This window comes from Nerophis lumbriciformis, linkage group LG23, assembly GCF_033978685.3.
Source record: "Nerophis lumbriciformis linkage group LG23, RoL_Nlum_v2.1, whole genome shotgun sequence".
In the NCBI taxonomy this organism is placed as follows: domain Eukaryota; kingdom Metazoa; phylum Chordata; class Actinopteri; order Syngnathiformes; family Syngnathidae; genus Nerophis; species Nerophis lumbriciformis.
The window spans coordinates 26,159,403-26,181,997 of NC_084570.2; the positions used below are offsets into that span (position 1 = coordinate 26,159,403).

At 37.3% G+C, this 22,595-nt stretch overlaps 1 protein-coding gene across 2 annotated transcripts in view; it reads right to left on the reverse strand.

Annotated features, from left to right (window-relative positions):
• nek4 (NIMA-related kinase 4) overlaps window positions 1-20,674 on the reverse strand; it is a 54,166-nt gene extending 33,492 nt beyond the window's left edge. For both annotated transcript variants that reach the window (XM_061984895.2, XM_061984896.2), the window contains exons 1-5: window positions 20,383-20,674; window positions 11,247-11,513; window positions 10,977-11,174; window positions 10,796-10,903; window positions 5,775-5,929 (exon numbers count right to left, since the gene is read on the reverse strand). In XM_061984895.2, the coding sequence (XP_061840879.1) occupies window positions 5,775-5,929; window positions 10,796-10,903; window positions 10,977-11,174; window positions 11,247-11,513; window positions 20,383-20,469 (815 nt within the window). In that variant the 5' untranslated portion in view covers window positions 20,470-20,674. The remainder of the gene's footprint in view (window positions 1-5,774; window positions 5,930-10,795; window positions 10,904-10,976; window positions 11,175-11,246; window positions 11,514-20,382) is intronic.
• Window positions 20,675-22,595: the final 1,921 nt, after the last annotated feature.

Sequence of the window (22,595 nt, forward strand, 5' to 3'; positions counted from 1 at the left end):
AACCTTGGAGAAGACCGCATATGTGGGTAACCCCCCCCTCTAGGGGAGACCGAAAGCAATGGATGTCGAGTGGGTCTGACATAATATTGTGAGAGTCCAGTCCATAGTGTATCCAACATAATAGTAAGAGTCCAGTCCATAGTGGAGCCAGCAGGACACCATCCCGAGCGGAGACGGGTCAGCAGCGCAGAGATGTTCCCAGCCGATGCACAGGCGAGCGGTCCACCCCGGGTCCCGACTCTGGACAGCCAGCACTTCATCCATGGCCACCGGACCTGTGCCCCCCCCCCTCCACAAGGAAAAGGGGAGCAGAGGAGAAAAGAAAAGAAACGGCAGATCAACTGGTCTAACAGGGGGGCTATTTAAAGGCTAGAGTATACAAATGAGTTTTAAGATGGGACTTAAATGCTTCTACTGAGGTAGCATCTCTAATTGTTACCGGGAGGGCATTCCATAGTACTGGAGCCCGAATAGAAAACGCTCTATAGCCCGCAGACTTTTTTTGGGCTCTGGGAATCACTAATAAGCCGGAGTTCTTTGAACGCAGATTTCTTGCCGGGACATATGGTACAATGCAATCGACAAGATAGGACGGAGCTAGACCGTGTAGTATTTTATACGTACCGGTAAGTGGTAAAACCTTAAAGTCACATCTTAAGTGCACAGGAAGCCAGTGCAAGTGAGCCAGTATAGGCGTAATATGATCAAACTTTCTTGTTCTTGTCAAAAGTCTAGCAGCCGCATTTTGTACCAATTGTAATCTTTTGATGCTAGACATAGGGAGACCCGAAAATAATACGTTACAGTAGTCGAGACGAGACGTAACGAACGCATGAATAATGATCTCAGTGTCGCTAGTGGATAAAATAGAACGAATTTTAGCGATATTACGGAGATGAAAGAAGGCCGTTTTAGTAACACTCTTAATGTGTGACTCAAAGGAGAGAGTTGGGTCGAAAATAATACCCAGATTCTTTACTGATTCGCCTTGTGTAATTGTTTGGTTGTCAAATGTTAAGGTGGTATTATTAAATAAATGTCGGTGTTTAGCAGGACCGATAATCAGCATTTCCGTTTTCTTGGCGTTGAGTTGCAAGAAGTTAGCGGACATCCATTGTTTAATTTCATTAAGACACGCCTCCAGCTGACTACAATCCGGCGTGTTGGTCAGCTTTAGGGGCATGTAGAGTTGGGTGTCATCAGCATAACAATGAAAGCTAACACCGTATTTGCGTATGATGTCGCCTAGCGGCAGCATGTACATTAAAAAAGAATGCAGGGCCAAGAACCGAACCCTGAGGAACTCCGCACGTTACCTTAACATAGTCCGAGGTCACATTATTATGGGAGACGCATTGCATCCCGTCAGTAAGATAAGAGTTAAACCACGACAAAGCTAAGTCTGACATACCAATACGTGTTTTGATACGCTCTAATAAAATATTATGATCGACGGTATCGAAAGCAGCGCTAAGATCAAGAAGCAGCAACATAGATGACGCATCAGAATCCATCGTTAGCAGTAGATCATTAGTCATTTTTGCGAGGGCTGTCTCCGTAGAGTGATTTGCCCTGAAACCGGATTGAAAAGGTTCACAGAGATTGTTAGACACTAAGTGTTCATTTAGCTGCTGTGCGACAATTTTTTCGAGGATTTTCGAAATAAAGGGAAGGTGGGACACCGGTCGGTAGTTTACCATGAGGTCAGGATCAAGGTTAGGTCTTTTGAGCAGAGGATGAATAACCGCTTTCTTGAATGCTAGGGGAACAGTGCCAGAGGAAAGTGATAAGTTTATAATATTTAGCACTGATGGACCTAATAATACAAAAAGCTCCTTGATAAGTTTCCCAGGAAGTGGGTCAAGTAAACATGTTGTTTGTTTTATCCCACTTACACGCCGTAATAGTTGCTCTAATGTTATTTCATCAAAAAGAGAGAGACTATTTTGTATTGCAGTATCCGTCGTAGATACAGTTGTATCTGTGTTAATAGAACCCAGTTGTAGCTGGGATGCGTTGTCTTTAATCTCCTTTCTAATGAGTTAAATTTTCTTATTAAAGAAATTCCTAAAGTCATCTGCCGAGTGGGTGGAGCTATTGGGAGGAGTCCCTTGTTGGGTTAGCGATGCTACTGTACTAAACAAAAATTTAGGGTCGTTTTTGTTGAGGCGGATGAGATTTGAGTAATATTTAGCTTTAGCTAAGGTAAGCATGCGTTTATACGATATTAAACTATCACTCCATGCTTGATGGAAAACCTCAAGCTTGGTCGCGCGCCATTTGCGTTCCAACTTTCTACATGATCATTTATGAGCTCTGGTTTCTTCTGTAAACTATGAACTAGCATCCAAGAAAAGATGGCAGGTATCTGGTTTGGGCACATCAGATTAGATCAGTGTGTTGCAAACTGAGCAGTTTAAAGTCCTGAATGGTTGGTTTATTCATTATTTTATTTTCAAATTTATTAGCCTGTGGAAAAAGTTAATGTTGATATTTACCTCAGAAGGCTGCAAATAGAAAAGAGGCATTCAATTTTTATTTAAATTGTATTTGATATGCCATTGATATTTTTTAATTATTATTATTATTATTTGAAACTCGATTTTGCATGTCACTATAGGCCTTGCTTGTTCAATATTTAATGCAAAACTTGTTTGGGTCCCTATCAAAAAGGTTAATTTGTTCAACCTTGGCCTGCAGCTTTGTTCAGTTTTAAATTTTGGCCCACTCTGTATTTAAATAAATAATGATAAATGGGTTGTACTTGTATAGCGCTTTTCTACCTTCAAGGTACTCAAAGCGCTTTGACACTACTTCCACATTTACCCATTCACACACACATTCACACACTGATGGAGGGAGCTGCCATGCAAGGCGCTAACCAGCACCCATCAGGAGCAAGGGTGAAGTGTCTTGCTCAGGACACAACGGCCATGACGAGGTTGGTACTAGGTGGGGATTGAACCAGGGACCCTCGGGTCGCGCACGGCCATTCTCCCACTGCGATACCCCTGCAGTATATTATCATACTTTCCAAACATGTTTGTTTAAATAAAAATTAAAAAAAATACTTAACTTTATAGCAAACTACCCATCAAATTAATAAAATTGACAATACATTTTACGTTGTTCTTTACAGCACATTACTGTAAATTGAAAAAACCGACTACGGTTTTTTTGCTTTAAAAGTCTGTTGATTGAGCTGCCACTTTTTGACAGTAAAATCTAAAGTTGTTGTTTTTAACGTTGTATTACTGTAAATGGAAAGACGGGACATTTGTTTTTACGGTAGAAAAACAACAACTTTATTCTGGCAGCTAAGTTGCCAGAATAAAAAAATAACTTGTACTGTTTTTACATTTACAATATAATGTTGTAAAAAACAATATAAATTTAACACAGCTTTTTCCGTAAAAACCCCTCCAAAAAACAGTGGTACTGTATTTTTATTTACCGTAAAATGTTGTAAAAAAATAAAAATAAACAATATATTTTAAAAGGGGAATTTTGTAAAAGTAAAGTTTTTACTGTAAAATCGACAGTCTACTTTAAAATATATATATATAATTAATTATGAAATCCGGAGGCAAATTCATACATTATTCGCTGTTACAAGCGGCCCTCTGATGGCAGCTACAACTGCGATGTGGCCCTCCATGAAAACGAGTTTGACATCCCTGATGTAGATGATCTATACCTGCTGTACGGATTTACTTCAGAAGAGAGAAGTGTTGGATACTTCTCTTGTTGCCTTATTTGTATTTGACTTTATTAAATGTTTGCGTAGCATTTTATTAAACAAAACCAGTTTTTTTAAGTAACACAAAAATGTATCAGAGCTGTTTATCTATTTTATGGAGGAATGTAGTTTATCATAGAACTGGCACCCGATGTTATTAAAAAAAGCATAGATTTTGAATTGAGAATCGTTTTGAATCAAGATTCGAATCGTTACCCCCAAGAATCAAATCAAATCGAATCTTGTGGTGCCAAAAGATTCAGAGCCGTTGTTTATGTATGTGTGCCTTTTGAATGGCTGGCGACCGGTCCAGGGTACATGCAGGCGATGCAGGCTATCGGTGGAAATCAGCTGATATAGGCTCCAGCTTGACCCTAAAAAGGATAAGTGGTGCAGAAAATGGATGGGCTCTCACAAACATTTTGAAAACTAAACTACTCACTCGAACACAATACTGTAGAACAGTGACGTGCGGTGAGGTTGATGGCCGGTGAGGCACTGACTTCATCACAGTCAGATTTACAAACATATGAACCCTAAAGAGTATCTTATTCACCATTTGATTGGCAGCAGTTAACGGGTTATGTTTAAAAGCTCATATCAGCATTCTTCCCTGCTTGGCACTCAGCATCAAGGGTTGGAATTGGGGGTTAAATCACCAACAATTATTCCCGGGCGTGGCGCCGCTGCTGCCCACTTCTCCCCTCACATCCCAGGGGGTGAACAAGGGGATGGGTCAAATGCAGACGACAAATTTCATTACACCTAGTGTGTGTGTGTGACAATCATTGGTACTTTAACTTAACTTTAACTTTACACATACAAACTGTAACACACAAAGAAGCACATTTAATAAAAAAAACGTTATTATGGTCTTACCTTTACTTATAAATGAAGTCCATGCGCCGCAACTAAAGCCCTATTTAAAAAAGTGTAACCGAGGGTTTATAAATGTCGCCTATACTGTATGAAACTACAAAATAACAAACACGGAGGCTCCAGTTTACACGAGGACCACTTTATTTACCTTCTTTCAAAAACCTACGCTCCACTCCAACGTGTCATCACTTCCGCTCTTAGCGCCTTCAAAATAAGAGCTCAAGGCATATACTGTATAACAGCGCATAACAGGAACTTAACATCACAAAGAAGAAAGCCCATAAAATAGGTTACAAAAGTTATTTAATAAGAAGCCAAAAAGTTCAAAAACAATAATGTTCGTGTTGGAGGAGTTGTGAATTAGGTACACCTGCAGTCTGCAGGTGTACTTAATGTTGTGGCCCTGCAGTCATTCACAACTCCTCCAACACGAACATTATTGTTTTTGCACTTTTTGGCTTCTTATGAAATAACTTTTTTAAATAGATTCAATCTTGCACGTGGAAAGTTTAAGTGTGGGCTTTAGTTGATATAACACTCCCGTCAGGGGGTGCATTCTACGGCGGGGGTGCAGGAGGCGGGATTACTGCGAGCCTCAGCCAGTGCGTCTTTTGCAGCCGTTTTATGATCGCTCAGCACAATAAATACGTTACACACATACAGTTGTTGACAAAATACACTGTACATTATATACCTCAGCTAACTAAACTATGGAAATGTATAATATAGTTCATATACCAATACAGTCTCACTGCACAGCAGGCCAGCAGTTAGCCGAGTCCGCAATCCATGTTGAGGCACAACTGAGTGACGTGCCTCAACTGGCTGCTGATCACCGCACCGTCTCTTCTCAGTATTTGAACGGCAAATGTGAAAATTCAGCGATTTTGAATACAAATAATCTAAAACTGGTGAAGTTAAATGGAAAATAACTTCATAGTATAATCACTGGATACATATAACAATTTAATTAAAAAAAATTCTAATTACATTTTTTTTCTTTCCATGATGGCAGGTGAGACCCCGCCTCACCTGCCTCTAGTGACTGCACGTCACTGCTGTAGAAGTAATGTAAAATTAGACATGAGGCAGCAAAGTGAGTCAAAGATCACATTTCAGTCCATCCAAAAACGAATGCCCAGTCTGGCTCACTTACACTTTGGTGGCTTCCAGGAAAATGGCAATTTGCCGTTTGATGTACGGCTGCCGCAGAATGAAATTGACATCGGGCCTGTCCTCGGGCTTCTTGCACAACATGCTCTTGATCATCTCTCCCAGCTGGGGGTCATATTTAATTGGCATCTGTGGCAGCTGAGGTAACAAAGAACAAATCTGTTCACATGATTGCCTTCAACAGGGGTCCCCAAACTACGGCCCCCCCCAGAATCCAAAATCCGGCCCGCGGGAAGTCCCAAGTAAAAAAAAAAAAAAAAGTCATATTGTCTAAAAATGCATTTTACCATCGATTTAGTGACATGCAACAAGTGCGCTCTTTAAGTCAATTAGTGCGCAAGGAATACATATGTATGAATCCATACATATAGGGTACATATATATATATATATATATATATATATATATATATATATATATATATATATATACACACACACACATATATATGTATATATCACACATATACATATATACACATATACATATATACACATACCGGTATATACACATATACATATATATATATATATACACATATAAATAAATATATACATGGACATATACATATATACACACACATATATACACTTTTACATATACATATACACACACACACACACACACACACATTTACATATAATATATATATACAGTATATATATATATAATATATATATATACAGTATATATATATATAATATATATATACAGTATATACATATATAATATATATATACAGTATATATATATATAATATATATATACAGTATATATATATATATATATATATATATATATATATATATATATATATATATATATATATATATATATATACAAACCCCGTTTCCATATGAGTTGGGAAATTGTGTTAGATGGAAATATAAACGGAATACAATGATTTGCAAATCATTTTGAACCCATATTCAGTTGAATATGCTACAAAGACAACATATTTGATGTTCATAATCACTATCTTTAGAATTTGATGCCAGCAACACGTGACAAAGAAGTTGGGAAAGGTGGCAATAAATACTGATAAAGTTGAGGAATGCTCATCAAACACTTATTTGGAACATCCCACAGGTGAACAGGCAAAAGTAGATTCCATGAAATGCTCAGTCATTCACAAACAAGGATGGGGCGAGGGTCACCACTTTGTCAACAAATGTGTGAGAAAATTGTTGAACAGTTTAAGAAAAACCTTTCTCAACCAGCTATTGCAAGGAATTTAGGGATTTCACAATCTGCGGTCCGTAATATCATCAAAGGGTTCAGAGAATCTGGAGAAATCACTGCACGTAAGCAGCTAAGCCCGTGACCTTCGATCCCTCAGGCTGTACTGCATCAACAAGCGACATCAGTGTATAAAGGATATCACCACATGGGCTCAGGAACACTTCAGAAACCCACTGTCAGTAACTACAGTTGGTCGCTACATCTGTAAGTGCAAATTAAAACTCTCCTATGCAAGGCGAAAACCGTTTATCAACTACACCCAGAAACGCCGTCGGCTTTGCTGGGCCTGAGCTCATCTAAGATGGACTGATACTAAGTAGAAAAATGTCCTGTGGTCTGACGAGTCCACATTTCAAATTGTTTTTGGAAACTATGGACCTCCGGACCAAAGACGAAAAGAACCATCCGGATTGTTATAGGCGCAAAGTTGAAAAGCCAGCATCTGTGATGGTATGGGGGTGTATTAGTGCCCAAGACATGGGTAACTTACACCTCTGTGAAGGCGCCATTAATGCTGAAAGGTACATACAGGTTTTGGAGCAACATATGTTGCCATCCAAGCAACGCCCCTGCTTATTTCAGCAAGACAATGCCAAGCCACGTGTTACATCAACGTGGCTTCATAGTAAAAGAGTGCGGGTACTAGACTGGCCTGTCTGTAGTCCAGACCTGTCTCCCATTGAAAATGTGTGGCGCATTATGAAGCCTAAAATACCACAACGGAGACCCCCGGACTGTTGAACAACTTAAGCTGTACATCAAGCAAGAATGGGAAATAATTCCACCTGAGAAGCTTAAAAAATGTGTCTGCTCAGTTCCCAGAGTGTTGTTAAAAGGAAAGGCCATGTAACACAGTGGTGAACATGCCCTTTCCCAACTATTTTGGCACGTGTTGCAGCCATGAAATTCTAAGTTAATTATTATTTGCAAAAATAAATAAATAAAGTTTATGAGTTTGAACATCATGAATATCTTGTCTTTGTACTGCATTCAATTGAATATGGGTTGAAAAGGATTTGCAAATCATTGTATTCCGTTTGTATTTACATCTAACACAATTTCCCAACTCATATGGAACCGGGCTTTGTATATACATACATATATAATATATATATATATATATATATATATATATATATATATATACATACATATATAATATATATATATATATATATATATATATATATATATATATATATATATATATATATATATATGTGCGAAATATTTGCAATATATGTATATATATATATATATATGTATATATATATATATATATATATATATCCATCCATCCATTTTCTACCGCTTATTCCCTTTGGGGTCGCGGGGGGCGCTGGAGCCTATCTCAGCTACAATCGGGCGGAAGGCGGGGTACACCCTGGACAAGTCGCCACCTCATCGCAGGGCCAACACATATATATATACATATATATATATATAGTGCGGCCCCCAGCCAAATTGTTTTACCCCAATGCGGCCCCGGAGTCATAAAGTTTGGGGACCCCTGGTCTACAACATGCGATTATAGGAGTGGGTCCGTATCATGCGGGACCTTCTTCACACTTGTAAGTATTCACAGTGCTTCACTTTTCCCACATTTTATGTTACAGCCTTGTTCAGAAATTGAATAATTATTTTTTGTCCTCAAAATTCTCCACACAATACCCCATGATGACAATGTGAAAGTGTATTTATTTTTTTGTGTGAAATATTTGCAAATGTATTATCAATAAAAGACAAAAGTATACATAAGTATTGACAGCCTTTCCTCAATACTTTGTTGATGCACCTTTGGCAGCAATTACAGCCTCAAGTCTTTTTGAATACGATGCCACAAGCTTGGCACAACTATCTTCGGCCATTTTCACTCATTCCTCTTTGCAGCTCCTCTCAAGCTCCATCAGGTTGGATGGGAAGCGTCGGTGCACAGTCGTTTTCAGATCTCTCCAGAGATGTTCAATCAGATTCAAGCCGGGGCTATGGCGGGGCCACTCAAGAACATTTACAGAGTTGATTTGAAGCCATTCCTTTGATATCTTGGCTGGGTGCTTGGGGCTTTCATCCAAGATGTCTCTGTACATTGCTGCATTCATATTTATCTCTATCCTGACTGGTTTCCCAATTCCTGCTGCTGGATAACATTCCCACAGCATGATGCTGCCACCATGCTTCACTGTAGGGATGGTATTGGCCTGGTGATGAGTGGTGCCTGGTTTCCTCCAAACATTCACACCAGACTTCACTCTTTGTCTAATCAAACCAGATAATTTTGTTTCTCATGGTCTGAGAGTCTTTCTGGTGCATTTTGGCAAACTTTTTACTAATAAATGGCTTCCCTCTGGCCACTATACAGGCCTGATTGGTAGATTGCTGCAGAGATGGTTGTCCTTCTGGAAGGTTCTCCTCTCTCAACAGAGGAACGCTGTACCTCTGGCAGAGTGACCATGGTCTTGGTCACCTCCTTGACTTGGGCCCTTCTCCCCCGATCGTTCAGTTTAGACGACCTGCCAGCTCTAGGAAGAGTCCTGGTAGTTCCAAACTTCTTCCATGTACGGATGATGTTCTTACTAGGACCTTCAAGACAGCAGATATTTTCCTGTACCCTTCCCAAGATTTCTGCCTCGATACAATCCTGTCTCGGAGGTCTACTGACAAAGGCTGTGAATACTTATGTACGTGGGATTTCTTTTTTTTTCAATTTTTATTATAAATTTGCTAAAAATTCTAAAAAAAAAATGTATTCGACATTCTCATTATGGGGTATTGTTTGTAGAATTTTGAGGACAAAATTGAATATACTGTCCCCTCGTTTGACGCTGGGGTCACGTTACAAAAAATACCAGCTTTAAGTGAAATCCGTGTAGTACAAGTTAATTAATTTTTTTGTTTTCAATATGTGTTTTCGTTCTTTTTTTTTTTTTTTTGTTAACACTATGTTTTTCATTTATTGTGCATATTTTATATATGTTTTAAGTCTGTAAAACCCCTAACCACACACTTTATAAACTTTTCTCAGACAGGCATTAACATTTTCTCACATTTCTCTCGTTTAAACACTCTCAAAGTACAATACCTTTGTGGATTTAAAAAACAAGTACAGTACACTATTGTATTAAACAATGAAACCAAAGATCAACACCATTTTTTAGGGCTCTAGGATTTTTTGAAGCCAGCAGCATTTCCACACATAACCAGAGTCACACGATCTTTTGGGGCCTTAAATCCTGCGCTTTTGGCTTAGTCCTGCATTGTAAAGGTGTGAGAAAGCATTTGTTTCCAAAATAAGTCTCTCATTCATATCAAAAACTTGTTCAGAATTAAATAATATTTGCGCCGAAGAAATTTCTCTAAAGACAATTTAAAAGCGCCAGACTTCTTCTGTTTGTTTAATATTGTCATTACTGCCAAGTGGTAGAAAACTGTATTACAACTAAGTATCGCTGTGGCCTATGCGGACCACAGCTGAAAAAACAGATACATTACATTATAGGGGGCGCTCGCGGCCTATGGTTAAGAAACACTGCTATATAGTATATGCCATCAACGTGCCGGCGACCATCTTTTCGCAAAGAAACACGCCCAGGGCTCCCAATACTTCAGCGTTATAATGAGTTGATTTTTAAAGCTAATTTTTTTTGCTGTTTTTATCTGCCACACGTGAAAAGCCGGTCCGTGAAAATAATGCATACATTAAACCGGTCCCTGGTGGAAAAAAGGTTGGGGACCCCTGGTGTAACACATACATTTAAAACCTACCTTTCCTCCTACAATGCGATAGACCAGCGAGTTCATATCCTTGGCATTGAAGGCGTGTTTAAGCGTGGACATTTCATACACACAGCAACCCAAAGCCCATACATCGGACTAGAAAAAGAAAACACATCCATTGTAAAACTGTTCTCTTTATCAACAAAAAAAAGGGATGTAAATGAGATACCTTGTGGTTATAAGGTTTATTAGAGAAGAGCTCTGGACTCATGTAGTAAGGGGTCCCAATGAGCGTGCTGGCCATATCATTCTGGTTTTCCAATACTCGTGCAATGCCAAGGTCCCCGACTTTGATAATGTTGGTCTTTGTCAAGAAGATATTCTGCGTTTTAAGGTCCCGATGAAGAATGTTCCTTTTATGCAGGTACTGAAAGTGATCACGGAAGCGACTTAACATAATTTGACTTCACACGGACTTGTAATTTTATGGGAAACCTACCTCCAGCGCCATGGCAATCTGGACGAACCACTCTACCACCTGCCTCTCAGGTAGGAGCTCACCCTTTTGCTGCTTGAGCCTGTGATAGAGGTCGCCTCCTTCGCAGAAGCCCATGACAATGTAAAGCTGGAGGTCAGCGCCTTCCCAGGACTCCCTGTACGTGACGATGTTGGGATGTCGCAGCTGGGACAGAAGCTGCGCCTCCTGCTCTGCGGCCCGCCGTTCCCGCTTTGACGAGGTGGTTAAATTGAGCTTCTTGATGACATACTTGGAAAGAAATTGGTGAGAATGAATAAGAAGTCATCTTGCCATATGTTTAAGTACATGAAATTCCCAGATCCGGTACATTTACAAATGGCTAAAATAATGCACAGACCTAACAACAAAATAATGACATTCAACAAGAATATGGGAACTTTAGGGAATTGTTGAAGGAACTCAAACAATGTACCATATTATGTTTACAATGCATATGGAAAAAGCAGAATGTTAACAACCAGAGTGTATCATTTATCCTAAATTTTATTGACTTATTACTTCTTAACAGGTGATTATTTATAATATATTATGTATAGATTTGTATTTGGGCTGTCAAAAATAATGAATTAACTCATATGATTAATCACACAAATTATCACGTTAATCATGGAGGTCTGCAGTGTAAATCAAGGGTGCCCGAACTACAGCCCACTGGCAATAGTCCAATTAGCAATTAACAGTGATTTCATCCATCCATCCATTTTCTACCGCTTATTCCCTTTGGGGTCGCGGGGGCGCTGGAGCCTATCTCAGATTTCATATCATATTCAAATAGTTAGTGGTCTGACAGACGCCGTTTTATCAACATCTGGTCGCCAACGAAAAAGGAACTCATACCAGTGACCATTAATTGTACATCCCGGTGAATATATGCACAGCATTCATTTATATGACCCAATTCGAACAACTTTCCCTAGTTATTGTGCAGGAAAAAAAATTCACTATTTTCAATGAATTATCATCCTCAATCTTTACAAAAGATTCAAAATGTTATGGATGCATTTGATTTAATTGATATCTGGAGATTCAAAAACCCTAGGTTAGTACGGTATACATGGAGAAGACAAAACTAGGCAAGTCGTATTGACTATTTTTTGATATCATTTTCATTGCTAAACAAAGTGACTGCAATATCAATCGATGATAAATTGCGTTCTGATCATAATTGTATAGGATTAAATATTGCAATTGAAGAAAATACACGTGGGCCCGGATATTGGAAGTTTAATCAAATGCTTTTACAGGATGAGGAATTTATTGAAAAAACAAAGCAATTTATTACTGACTTTTTAAAAAATAATGTAGGATCATCAAATCCCCAAATAGTCTGGGAAGCCTTCAAATGTTGTTTTAGGGGATATGCCATTTCGTACTCTTCATGGAAAAAAAAACAACTTAAAATGGCAGAACAGGAATTAAAGAAAGAAATGTAGGATTTACAAAAAAACATTGATAGTAATGATAATCTAACTAGTGAGCAACTGAATTCCTTTACAGCCAAACAAGAGGAGTTAGCAGATTTAGTTGAAAAACAATTATTGAAAAGTTATGACTGCAACAGAGCAATCTGGATGAAAAAAGGTGAGAAGTGTTCAAAATTATTTTTAAATATCCAAACAAAAAATCGTTCTAAAAAGAACATTTCCAAGCTTATTAAAACAAATGGAAAGGTATTGGACACACACACCACATTGTTGAAATAAATGGAAAATTACTTTAAAAATATTTTTTCTAATCCGGTAATTCCTCCTGAAATTACAATTTTTTTTCCAGAAAATTATGAAAGAAAATTGAATTCAGAAGAAAGCCATTCATGTGAAGGCCTCATTAGAGAGGAAGAAATTGTGGAAACTGTTAAATCCTTTCATCCAGAGAAAACCCCAGGATTACCGTAGATGGAATACCTATTGAGGTTTATCAAGTATTTTATGAAGAATTTAAGAAACCATTGCTTTCTAGTTTTAATTACTCGTATAAAACAGGTTTTTTGTCTAACACTCAAACAGAAGGTCTTATTTCTTTACTATTGAAACAGGAAATAAATGGTCAGTACAAAGACCCAGTTTATCTAAAAAATTGGAGGCCAATAACACTTCAGTGTTACGATGCTAAGATAGTGGCAAAATGTTTGGCTACACGACTTAAGTCTGTTTTGTCAAATATTATTCACCAAGATCAATCAGGTTTCCTACAAGGAAGAAACATAGGAAACAATATTAGACAGTTATTAGAAATTATAGAAAATTATAATATGGAAAATAAAAGAGGATTCATTTTTGTAGCTGACCTGGAGAAGGCATTTGACAAAATTAGCATAGATTTTATTTGTAAAAGCTTAGTTTTTTTTTCAATTTTGGCAACTCCTTATTACACTGGATCAAGACGCTATATAATAAAACTAACTGTAGAATTATTAACAATGGATACATCTCTGGGACAATACCGCTATTTAGAGGTCTAAAACAAGGGTGCCCCTTGTCTCCATACTTATTTATTATTGCTATGGAAATATTGGCGATTAAAGTTAGATTGAATAAAAATATTGAAGGGCTCATTAATAATAATATTGAAAGTAAAATAACAATGTATGCAGACGATACAAGCTTCTTTATCAGCCCCAATCCTCATTGTTTGCGGAACCTTCTTAATCTTTTGGACATATTTTCACAGCAATCAGGCCTTCAGCTTAATTATGATAAATGTAAAATGTTAAGGATCGGAAAACTAAAGGGAACGTCCTTTCGAATAGAATGCAAAGTGCCTGTTTTGTGGACAGATGGTCCAGTTAATATACTTGGTGTTGTTGTCCCAGAGAATCTGGAAGACCTAGGCTCAATAAATTATGATAATCGACTAAGAAAGCTGGACAAAATTATGCAATTATGGAAAGGGAAATCCTTAACCTTGTATGGTAAAATATCTATTGTCAACTTGTTAATTATTCCTCAGTTTATTTATTTGTTTTTGTCATTACCAGCTCCATCACAAAACTTTTTAAAGATTTATGAGCGGAAGGTCTTCGATTTTGTCTGGGACGGCAAACCAGAAAAGATTAAAAGAAAGGTTTTGTACAATGAGTATGAATATGGGGGCCTGAAACTTCTCAACCTTGAAGCTATGTGTCTGTCTTTAAAAGCATCAATTGTTCCAAAGATGTATTTAAACACTGAGTGGTACACAAGTGTCCTGTTGGACAAAAAACATGTATTGTATCAAAAGAAATTGTATCCTTTTTTAAAAGTGATCCCCTCCCATTTTTCTTATGTAGAGAGTCTGCTGGGAAACATGGCGGGGTTAATAAAGGAAACAATCCACTCATGGTGGTGTTTTCAATTTTATGTGCCAGAAAAAAGAGACGATATTTTGCAGCAGATAATATGGATGAACTCTAATATTGTAATAGATGGAAAGCCTTTCTTTTGGAAAAATATGTTTGAAAGAGGAATCATTTTTGTCAATGATATTATTAATGAGAATGGTAAGATTATGAAGTATGATGAATTTATAACTACGTATGGTGATGCTTGTTCAAGCTTTTCATTTAATCAACTAACTGGAGTCATTGGGAAAAGATGGAAACAAATAATTAATTATGGAACTACTAAATTATTAGTTTGTAAACCTCTAATAAGAAATTCGAGTTGGCAAAAAGGAACTAAAATAAATAGAAAAATATATAAGTTTTATTTAATAAAGAAATCTTTGAAGGCTGCCCCATACAACACATTTGGAAAATGGGAGGACTTTTTTGACTGCCCGTTGCCGTGGGATGCCATATTCAAACTAATCTATAAAACTACTATTGATGTGCAAAATCGTTATTTTCAAATTAAAATTATTTATAACTTCTTACCCACGGGGAAAATGTTACAATTATGGAATATGACAGAGTCAGATGACTGCTGATTTTGTTGTCAGGAGTCTGAATCCACCCTGCATTTGTTTTGGTATTGTCATATTGTGTCTTCTTTTTGGGTGGAAGTTGAAAAAATGTGTTTAAGGATTGGTTTGTTTATGAAGCTTGATGTGGTTTCTGTTATTTTGGGAGAGTTCATTGACAATCATGATTTAATCAATTTAATTATAGTACTCGGTAAAAGGTTTATTTTTAAGGCCAAAAACAGATATTCACTTAGTATTACTTTCTTTAAAACATTTATTCAGTATTTTTTAACTTTAGAAAGTTACATGGTTGAAAACGATAATGATGCCAAAAAACATAAAAAAAGATGGGAAGTCCTCAAAGGCTTATGTTGAAAGTGTAATTATGTTTATAGATTATATGCTATCTGTTGTTGTATTCCCTAATTTTTAGTGACCTGAACATAATCTGGACTGTACATACTTTTTTTTTTGTTTTGTTTTTTTGTTTTGAAAATGTAATTTGCAATCTGTTGTGTTCCAAAATGTTTCTATTTTATTTTTTTTTCTTCAGTGTACATGAATGAAGGTGTGTGTTGCTGAACCCGACTTGGACATTATCTGGACAGGACCTGGTTTAAAAAAAAACCTTTAAACGAAGCTAATTTCATTTACAACCAGGTCTGGTGAAGATAAGGTCCCTTTTTTTTTCTTTTTTTTTTAGATAAGATAAATAAATCTTTTCTTGGATAAAAAAGAAAGTAAAACAATATAAAAATAATTACATTAAAAAAAAAAGTAATTAAATGAAAATGTTAGTGGACCAGCAGCACAAACAATCAAGTGTGCTTCAGGGACTGTGTCCCTTGCAGAAGTGTTGTCCATGTTGTGGGAACCAGAATATTGGTAGCAGAAAGAAACAACCCCTTTTGTGTGAGTGGGTGTGTATGAGTGTGAATGGGGGAGGGAGGTTTTTTTTTTTGGGTTGATGCACTAGTTGAAAGTGTATCGTGTGTTTTTTTCTATGTTGATTTAATAAATAAAAAATAAAAAAAATAAAATAAAATAAAATAAAAATTCACCCACCACAAAAATTCAACAAACATGGTCAAACATAACACAACCTGCTCATTGAACTTTGTGGATGTTATAAAAAAAAAGTCCAATCAGCATAAAAAAAATCAAAATTGCAGCCTTTTAAATCCATTGCAATTGATGATGAAAAGAATGCAAAACAATCTCTACACACGTATCCATGTTTGCCACATTTTAGCTGCTTGATGTTTCCAATTGATTAAAAAACTTTAAGGAGGTCGTCACGGAAGTAAACAAGGTAGGAGTCGAATTTTCACATACTCTTAATAACTAATTATAATAATTATTAATTACATATACATTATATTATTATAATAATCCATCCATCCATCCATTTTCTACCGCTTGTCCCTTTCGGGGTCGCAGAGGGTGCTGGAGCGTATCTCAGCTGCATTCAGGCGGAAGGCGGGGTACACCCTGGACAGTATGTACTTAAATATACATATTGTTACTTTGCACGCAGTCAGCTTTCGGCTCTCTGCCTAATTTTTTAAGCCCAATGCACCCCCCCGTCAAAAAGTTTGGACATCCTTGGTGTAGATTAATCACGCAATTTATTTTGTTCGTACATGCTCCTTAACATACAAAAATACACCCTGACTTTAGATTAAAGTGTTGAGCAAATAAATGACATGCATTCAAGTAAAGCATTTGAAAACATGTTCCTGGATGATTGCGTCCAAACATTGGGGTCTTTTTAAGTTGATATAAATTATGCAAGTGAGTAATAACATGTGATTAATCATGATTAATCCAAATTCAAAAGTGTGATAAGCTCCAGCACCCCCGCAACCCCGAAAGGGACAAGCGGTAGAAAATGGATGGATGGATGGATTAATAAGATTTTTTTTTTTTTTTTTAAATCATCATTTGAAAATACTTTTTTTACAGTACCGTGTTGCTATTTAGTGTTTATTATTTTCATTATTGAAAAACCAGGAGTTCTTAACTTTTTTTTTTTTACCTCGGGACCCATCTTTTCCACTACAAAGAGACCCAATCAAATATTGACACCGAAAAAGTAAAAATAATCTTGATTTTAACGATATTCAATAATTATATCTAACCTACTTACAGTTTAACAGGATAAATCTTACCAAATTATATGAAAGCATTGTGTTAATCACAAATATTATTATTAAGGTTTCGGTCAGGCTGATTACAAAAATAAATACTAATCAAATATACTGCAAAAGAGGGGACTCATGAAAACTGATGAAAAGATAAATGTACATACAATTATGCAGTATTAAAATAAATACATTCTTACTAAATAGATACATAATAATAATAATAATAATATATGTTTCTTAAATAAACTGTTAATAAAATTTAAGTGAAAATGAAATCAAAGTTTCCCCACTTTAGTCCTAATTTTTGCGCTAAAGAAATTTTTTTGTGACTTTAGCTCCAGACTTTTTCGTTTGATACTGTCCTTACTGCCACAAGTGATCTGAGAAAAAATATATTTTTGGTGGCCATCTAGAGGGCACTCGCAGCCCAACAGTAAGCATCGGCCCTACGGTTAAGAAACACTGAACAAATTTGGCTGGCCATATAATTTTATGTGGCCCGCAAAAACGTGGAAATTATATGCGTCAATAAAATACTTTCTATTTCTTCCTAAATATATTCGTTTTCTCCATTTTGATAGAACAAATGTATGTATGCCAAAACATTGCATATTTTTTCAACTTTAACATTATCTGATCATAATATACATATTCACACATACTGTACACTCATCCCTCCCCACATTGCAATTGGAATATTGCAACGTCACCACATTGTTTTTGAATTTTTTTGGTCCTAAATTAAGCATTTTCAAACATAAGAATGGCTACATAGACTAAATTGGCCACTGGAAGAGACCAAACCAATGAGAGCGCATTGTTCAGTCTCGTGGCCACTGATTGGCTGAGCCTCAGGCAGCATTACTATACTGGATTAAAATAGTGTAAAGGTGACTAAAGGATGTTATTCTTTTTTATGCTCTAGCTATTAAAACATTTGATTTATAATTAAGGATTCCAATTTCACGGAAATTAATTTATTGCATTGATGTCGGGAACCAATTAACAGCAATAAACAAGGGACGACTGTAGTATTTTTTTGTAATAATAAAATATATTCGTGTCACCTTGACCTATGATTTCAAAGCAAATTATACATCAATTATATGACAAATGTATTCAAACGAATTCATATTCACTGTCAAGTGGCCCTCAGAGGGCAGCCATAACCACGACGTGGCCCTCAATGTAAAGTAGTTTGACACAAAGCAGTTTAGAGGTGCATTTTAATCTAGTTATATCAAACTTAAATTAGTTCACTTAGTGAATGTTGGAAATAATAACAAACTAACAAAATATATTCCGGAAAATGTATCAAAGTTGTAGCTTATTTGGCAAATATGTGGTTGACTTCACGCTGAGGTCATACAAACCCCGTTTCCATATAAGTTGGGGAATAGTGTTAGATGTCAATATAAACGGAATACAATGATTTGCAAATCCTTTTCAACCCATATTCATTTGAATGCACTACAAAGACAAGATATTTGATGTTCAAACTCATAAACTTTATTTTTTTTTTGCAAATAATAATTAACTTAGAATTTCATGGCTGCAACACGTGCCAAAGTAGTTGGGAAAGGGCATGTTCACCACTGTGTTACATGGCCTTTCCTTTTAACAACACTCAGTAAACGTTTGGGAACTGAGGAGACACATTTTTTAAGCTTCTCAGGTGGAATTCTTTCCCATTCTTGCTTGATGTACAGCTTAAGTTGCTCAACAGTCCGGGGGTCTCCGTTGTGGTATTTTAGGCTTCATAATGCGCCACACATTTTCAATGGGAGACAGGTCTGGACTACAGGCAGGCCATTTTAGTACCCGCACTCTTTTACTATGAAGCCACGTTGATGTAACACGTGGCTTGGCATTGTCTTGCTGAAATAAGCAGGGGCGTTCATGGTAACGTTGCTTGGATGGCAGCATATGTTGCTCCAAAACCTGTAAGTACCTTTCAGCATTAATGGAGCCTTCACAGTTGTGTAAGTTACCCATGTCTTGGGCACTAATACACCCCCATACCATCACACATGCTGACTTTTCAACTTTGCGCCTATAACAATCCGGATGGTTCTTTTCCTCTTTGGTCCGGAGGACACGACGTCCACAGTTTCCAAAAACAATTTGAAATGTGGATTCGTCAGACCACAGAACACTTTTCCACTTTGTATCAGTCCATCTTAGATGAGCTCAGGCCCAGCGAAGCCGACGGCGTTTCTGGGTGTGGTTGATAGACGGTTTTCGCCTTGCATAGGAGAGTTTTAACTTGCACTTACAGATGTAGCGACCAACTGTAGTTACTGACAGTGGGTTTCTGAAGTGTTCCTGAGCCCATGTGGTGATATCCTTTACACACTGATGTCGCTTGTTGATGCAGTACAGCCTGAGGGATCGAAGGTCACAGGCTTAGCTGCTTACGTGCAGTGATTTCTCCAGATTCTCTGAACCCTTTGATGATATTACGGACCGTAGATGGTGAAATCCCTAAATTCCTTGCAATAGCTGGTTGAGAAAGGTTTTTCTTAAACTGTTCAACAATTTACTAATGCATTTGTTGACAAAGTGGTGACCCTCGCCCCATCCTTGTTTGTGAATGACTGAGCATTTCTGGAATCCTCTTTTTATACCCAATCATGGCACCCACCTGTTCCCAATTTGCATGTTCACCTGTGGGATGTTCCAAATAAGTGTTTGATGAGCATTCCTCAACTTTATCAGTATTTATTGCCACCTTTCCCAACTTTTTTGTCACGTGTTGCTGGCATCAAATTCTAAAGTTAATGATTATTTGCAACAAAAAAAAAAAGTTTATCAGTTTGAACATCAAATATGTTGTCTTTGTAGCATATTCAACTGAATATTGGTTAAAAATTATGATTTATTTACATCTAACACAATTTCCCAACTCATATGGAAACGGGGTTTGTACAATCTCAGTACACGTAAACAAACCACTTAGCACTTCTCGGCTAAGTGCTATACATGCTAGCTGTCGCTCTACCTGTGTCCATTTATGACCAAACTTTAATAGTTATAACTTTATTATGCCAACCAAGGACTTCTCTCACCTGTTTTTTGTCTGCCTTGTGTTTCACCAAGTTCACCTCTCCGTAGCTCCCTTTCCCAACCACCCTGATGAAAACATAGTTATCCATCTTTCTTCAACAGTCTTCATAACAGAGCTGGGCTACACGGGCGTTACACAGCATTCATAATGGGAGGAGACGTGTTTACTAGGCGTTAGCTGGAAAGCCGATAATAAAAAACATTTGAAATGTGTTCGTTAAAAGTTCGACGCTATCTTAGTCCGGGGGTTTTCTTCGGAGAGACAGGAAAAGGAGCTTTTAGTCACTAGGCAACTGGCACCAGACGACGGCAGGAAGAAGGTCCATGAGCGCTCAAATAGCTGCTACACAGCACAGCGCTGTTAGCGGTTGGTCATTGAACTGCAACTGAAGTATTCTTTCTGAGAAATACACTCCACTAGAGGGCGGACTATGCGAAGAAAATGTACTATTGTAAATTGCTGTGTTTTTTCTCTCCGTTTGGACGCCTTTTTGAGGTATTGCAAAATAATTTATATTCTTGGGGTCCTGAAATTGAAATATCAAAATTGGCTCCCTAGTGCCACCATTAAAATGAGAAAAAATATCCCCTCCTACCAGCTTCACTATTAACATGAAAATCACAGGAGATGTATATCCTGACGGGACGCACATAAAAGTCTCAAGAACCCATACCTGAAAATGGACAGGAAGTCGGCCATCTTGGTTTCGTCTTCCATTTTTCGGCCAAAAAAAAGCGGTCATCCTTTAACAAACTCCTCCTATGGACTTTGTCGGCAACCTTTACCACTCAAAGAGCCATTTTGACCTGTTTCACAAATTAAAGAAAACAATGGGAGCCACAAAACTCTTTTGAAATTTAAAATAAAATAACACTGCATACAAAGTTTTTTTTTGCTTTGTGCTATGTATAAACCAGGGGTCTCAGACACGCGGCCCGCACCTTAATATGAAAATGTAATGTTAGTGCGGCCCACGAGTTGTATATGAATGGCGCTTGACAGCGCCATACTTGCCAAACCTCCTGATTTTTCCGGGAGACTCACACATTTCAGGATAACTATTCTCTTGAAAGTCTGCTGATTTTCACCCAAACAACAATAACAAGGGCGTGCTGTGCTGGCATTGCCTTTAGCGCCCTCTACAACCTGTACATACAGCGTGCCAGCCCAGTTACATGTTTTAAGAAGCTTCTGCAAACACACATGAGTGACTGAAATGCCGTATAAACAACTTTAACACTCTTACTAATATGCGCCACACTGTTAACCCACACCAAACAAGAATGACAAACACATTTCGGGAGAACATCCGCACCGTAACACAACATAAACACAACAGAACAAATACCCAGAATCCCATGCATCCTTAACTCTTCCGGGCTACATTATACACCCCCGCTACCACCAAACCCCGCCGGGTGGGAGGAAACACTAAATTGGTCCTAGTGTGTGAATGTGAGTGTGAATGTTGTCTGTCTATCTGTGTTGGCCCTGCGATGAGGTGGCGACTTGTCCAGAGTGTACTCCGCCTTCCGCCCGATTGTAGCTGAGATAGGCTCCAGCGCCCCCCGCAACCCCGAAGGGAATAAGCGGTAGAAAATGGATGGATGGATGGATGAAATTTAAGTATTTCTGTTATTTATATGTATGTATATATATATATATATATATATATATATATATATATATATATATATATATATATATATATATATATATATATACACAATAAAATACATATATATATATATATATATATATATATATATATATATATATATACATATACACAGTATATACTGTATATATATATAGCTACAATTCACTGAAAGTCAAGTATTTATTTTGTTATATATATATATATATATATATATATATATATATATATATATATATATATATATACATATATATATATCAGTGACGTGCGGTGAGGTTGATGGCTGGTGAGGCACTGACTTCATCACAGTCAGATTTACAAACATATGAACCCTAAAAAGAATCTTATTCACCATTTGATTGGCAGCAGTTAACGGGTTATGTTTAAACGCTCATACCAGCATTCTTCCCTGCTTGGCACTCAGCATCAAGGGTTGGAATTGGGGGTTAAATCACCAAAAATTATTCCCGGGCGCGGCGCCGCTGCTGCCCACTGCTCCCCTCACCTCCCAGGGGGTGATCAAGGGAATGGGTCAAATGCAGAGGACAAATTTA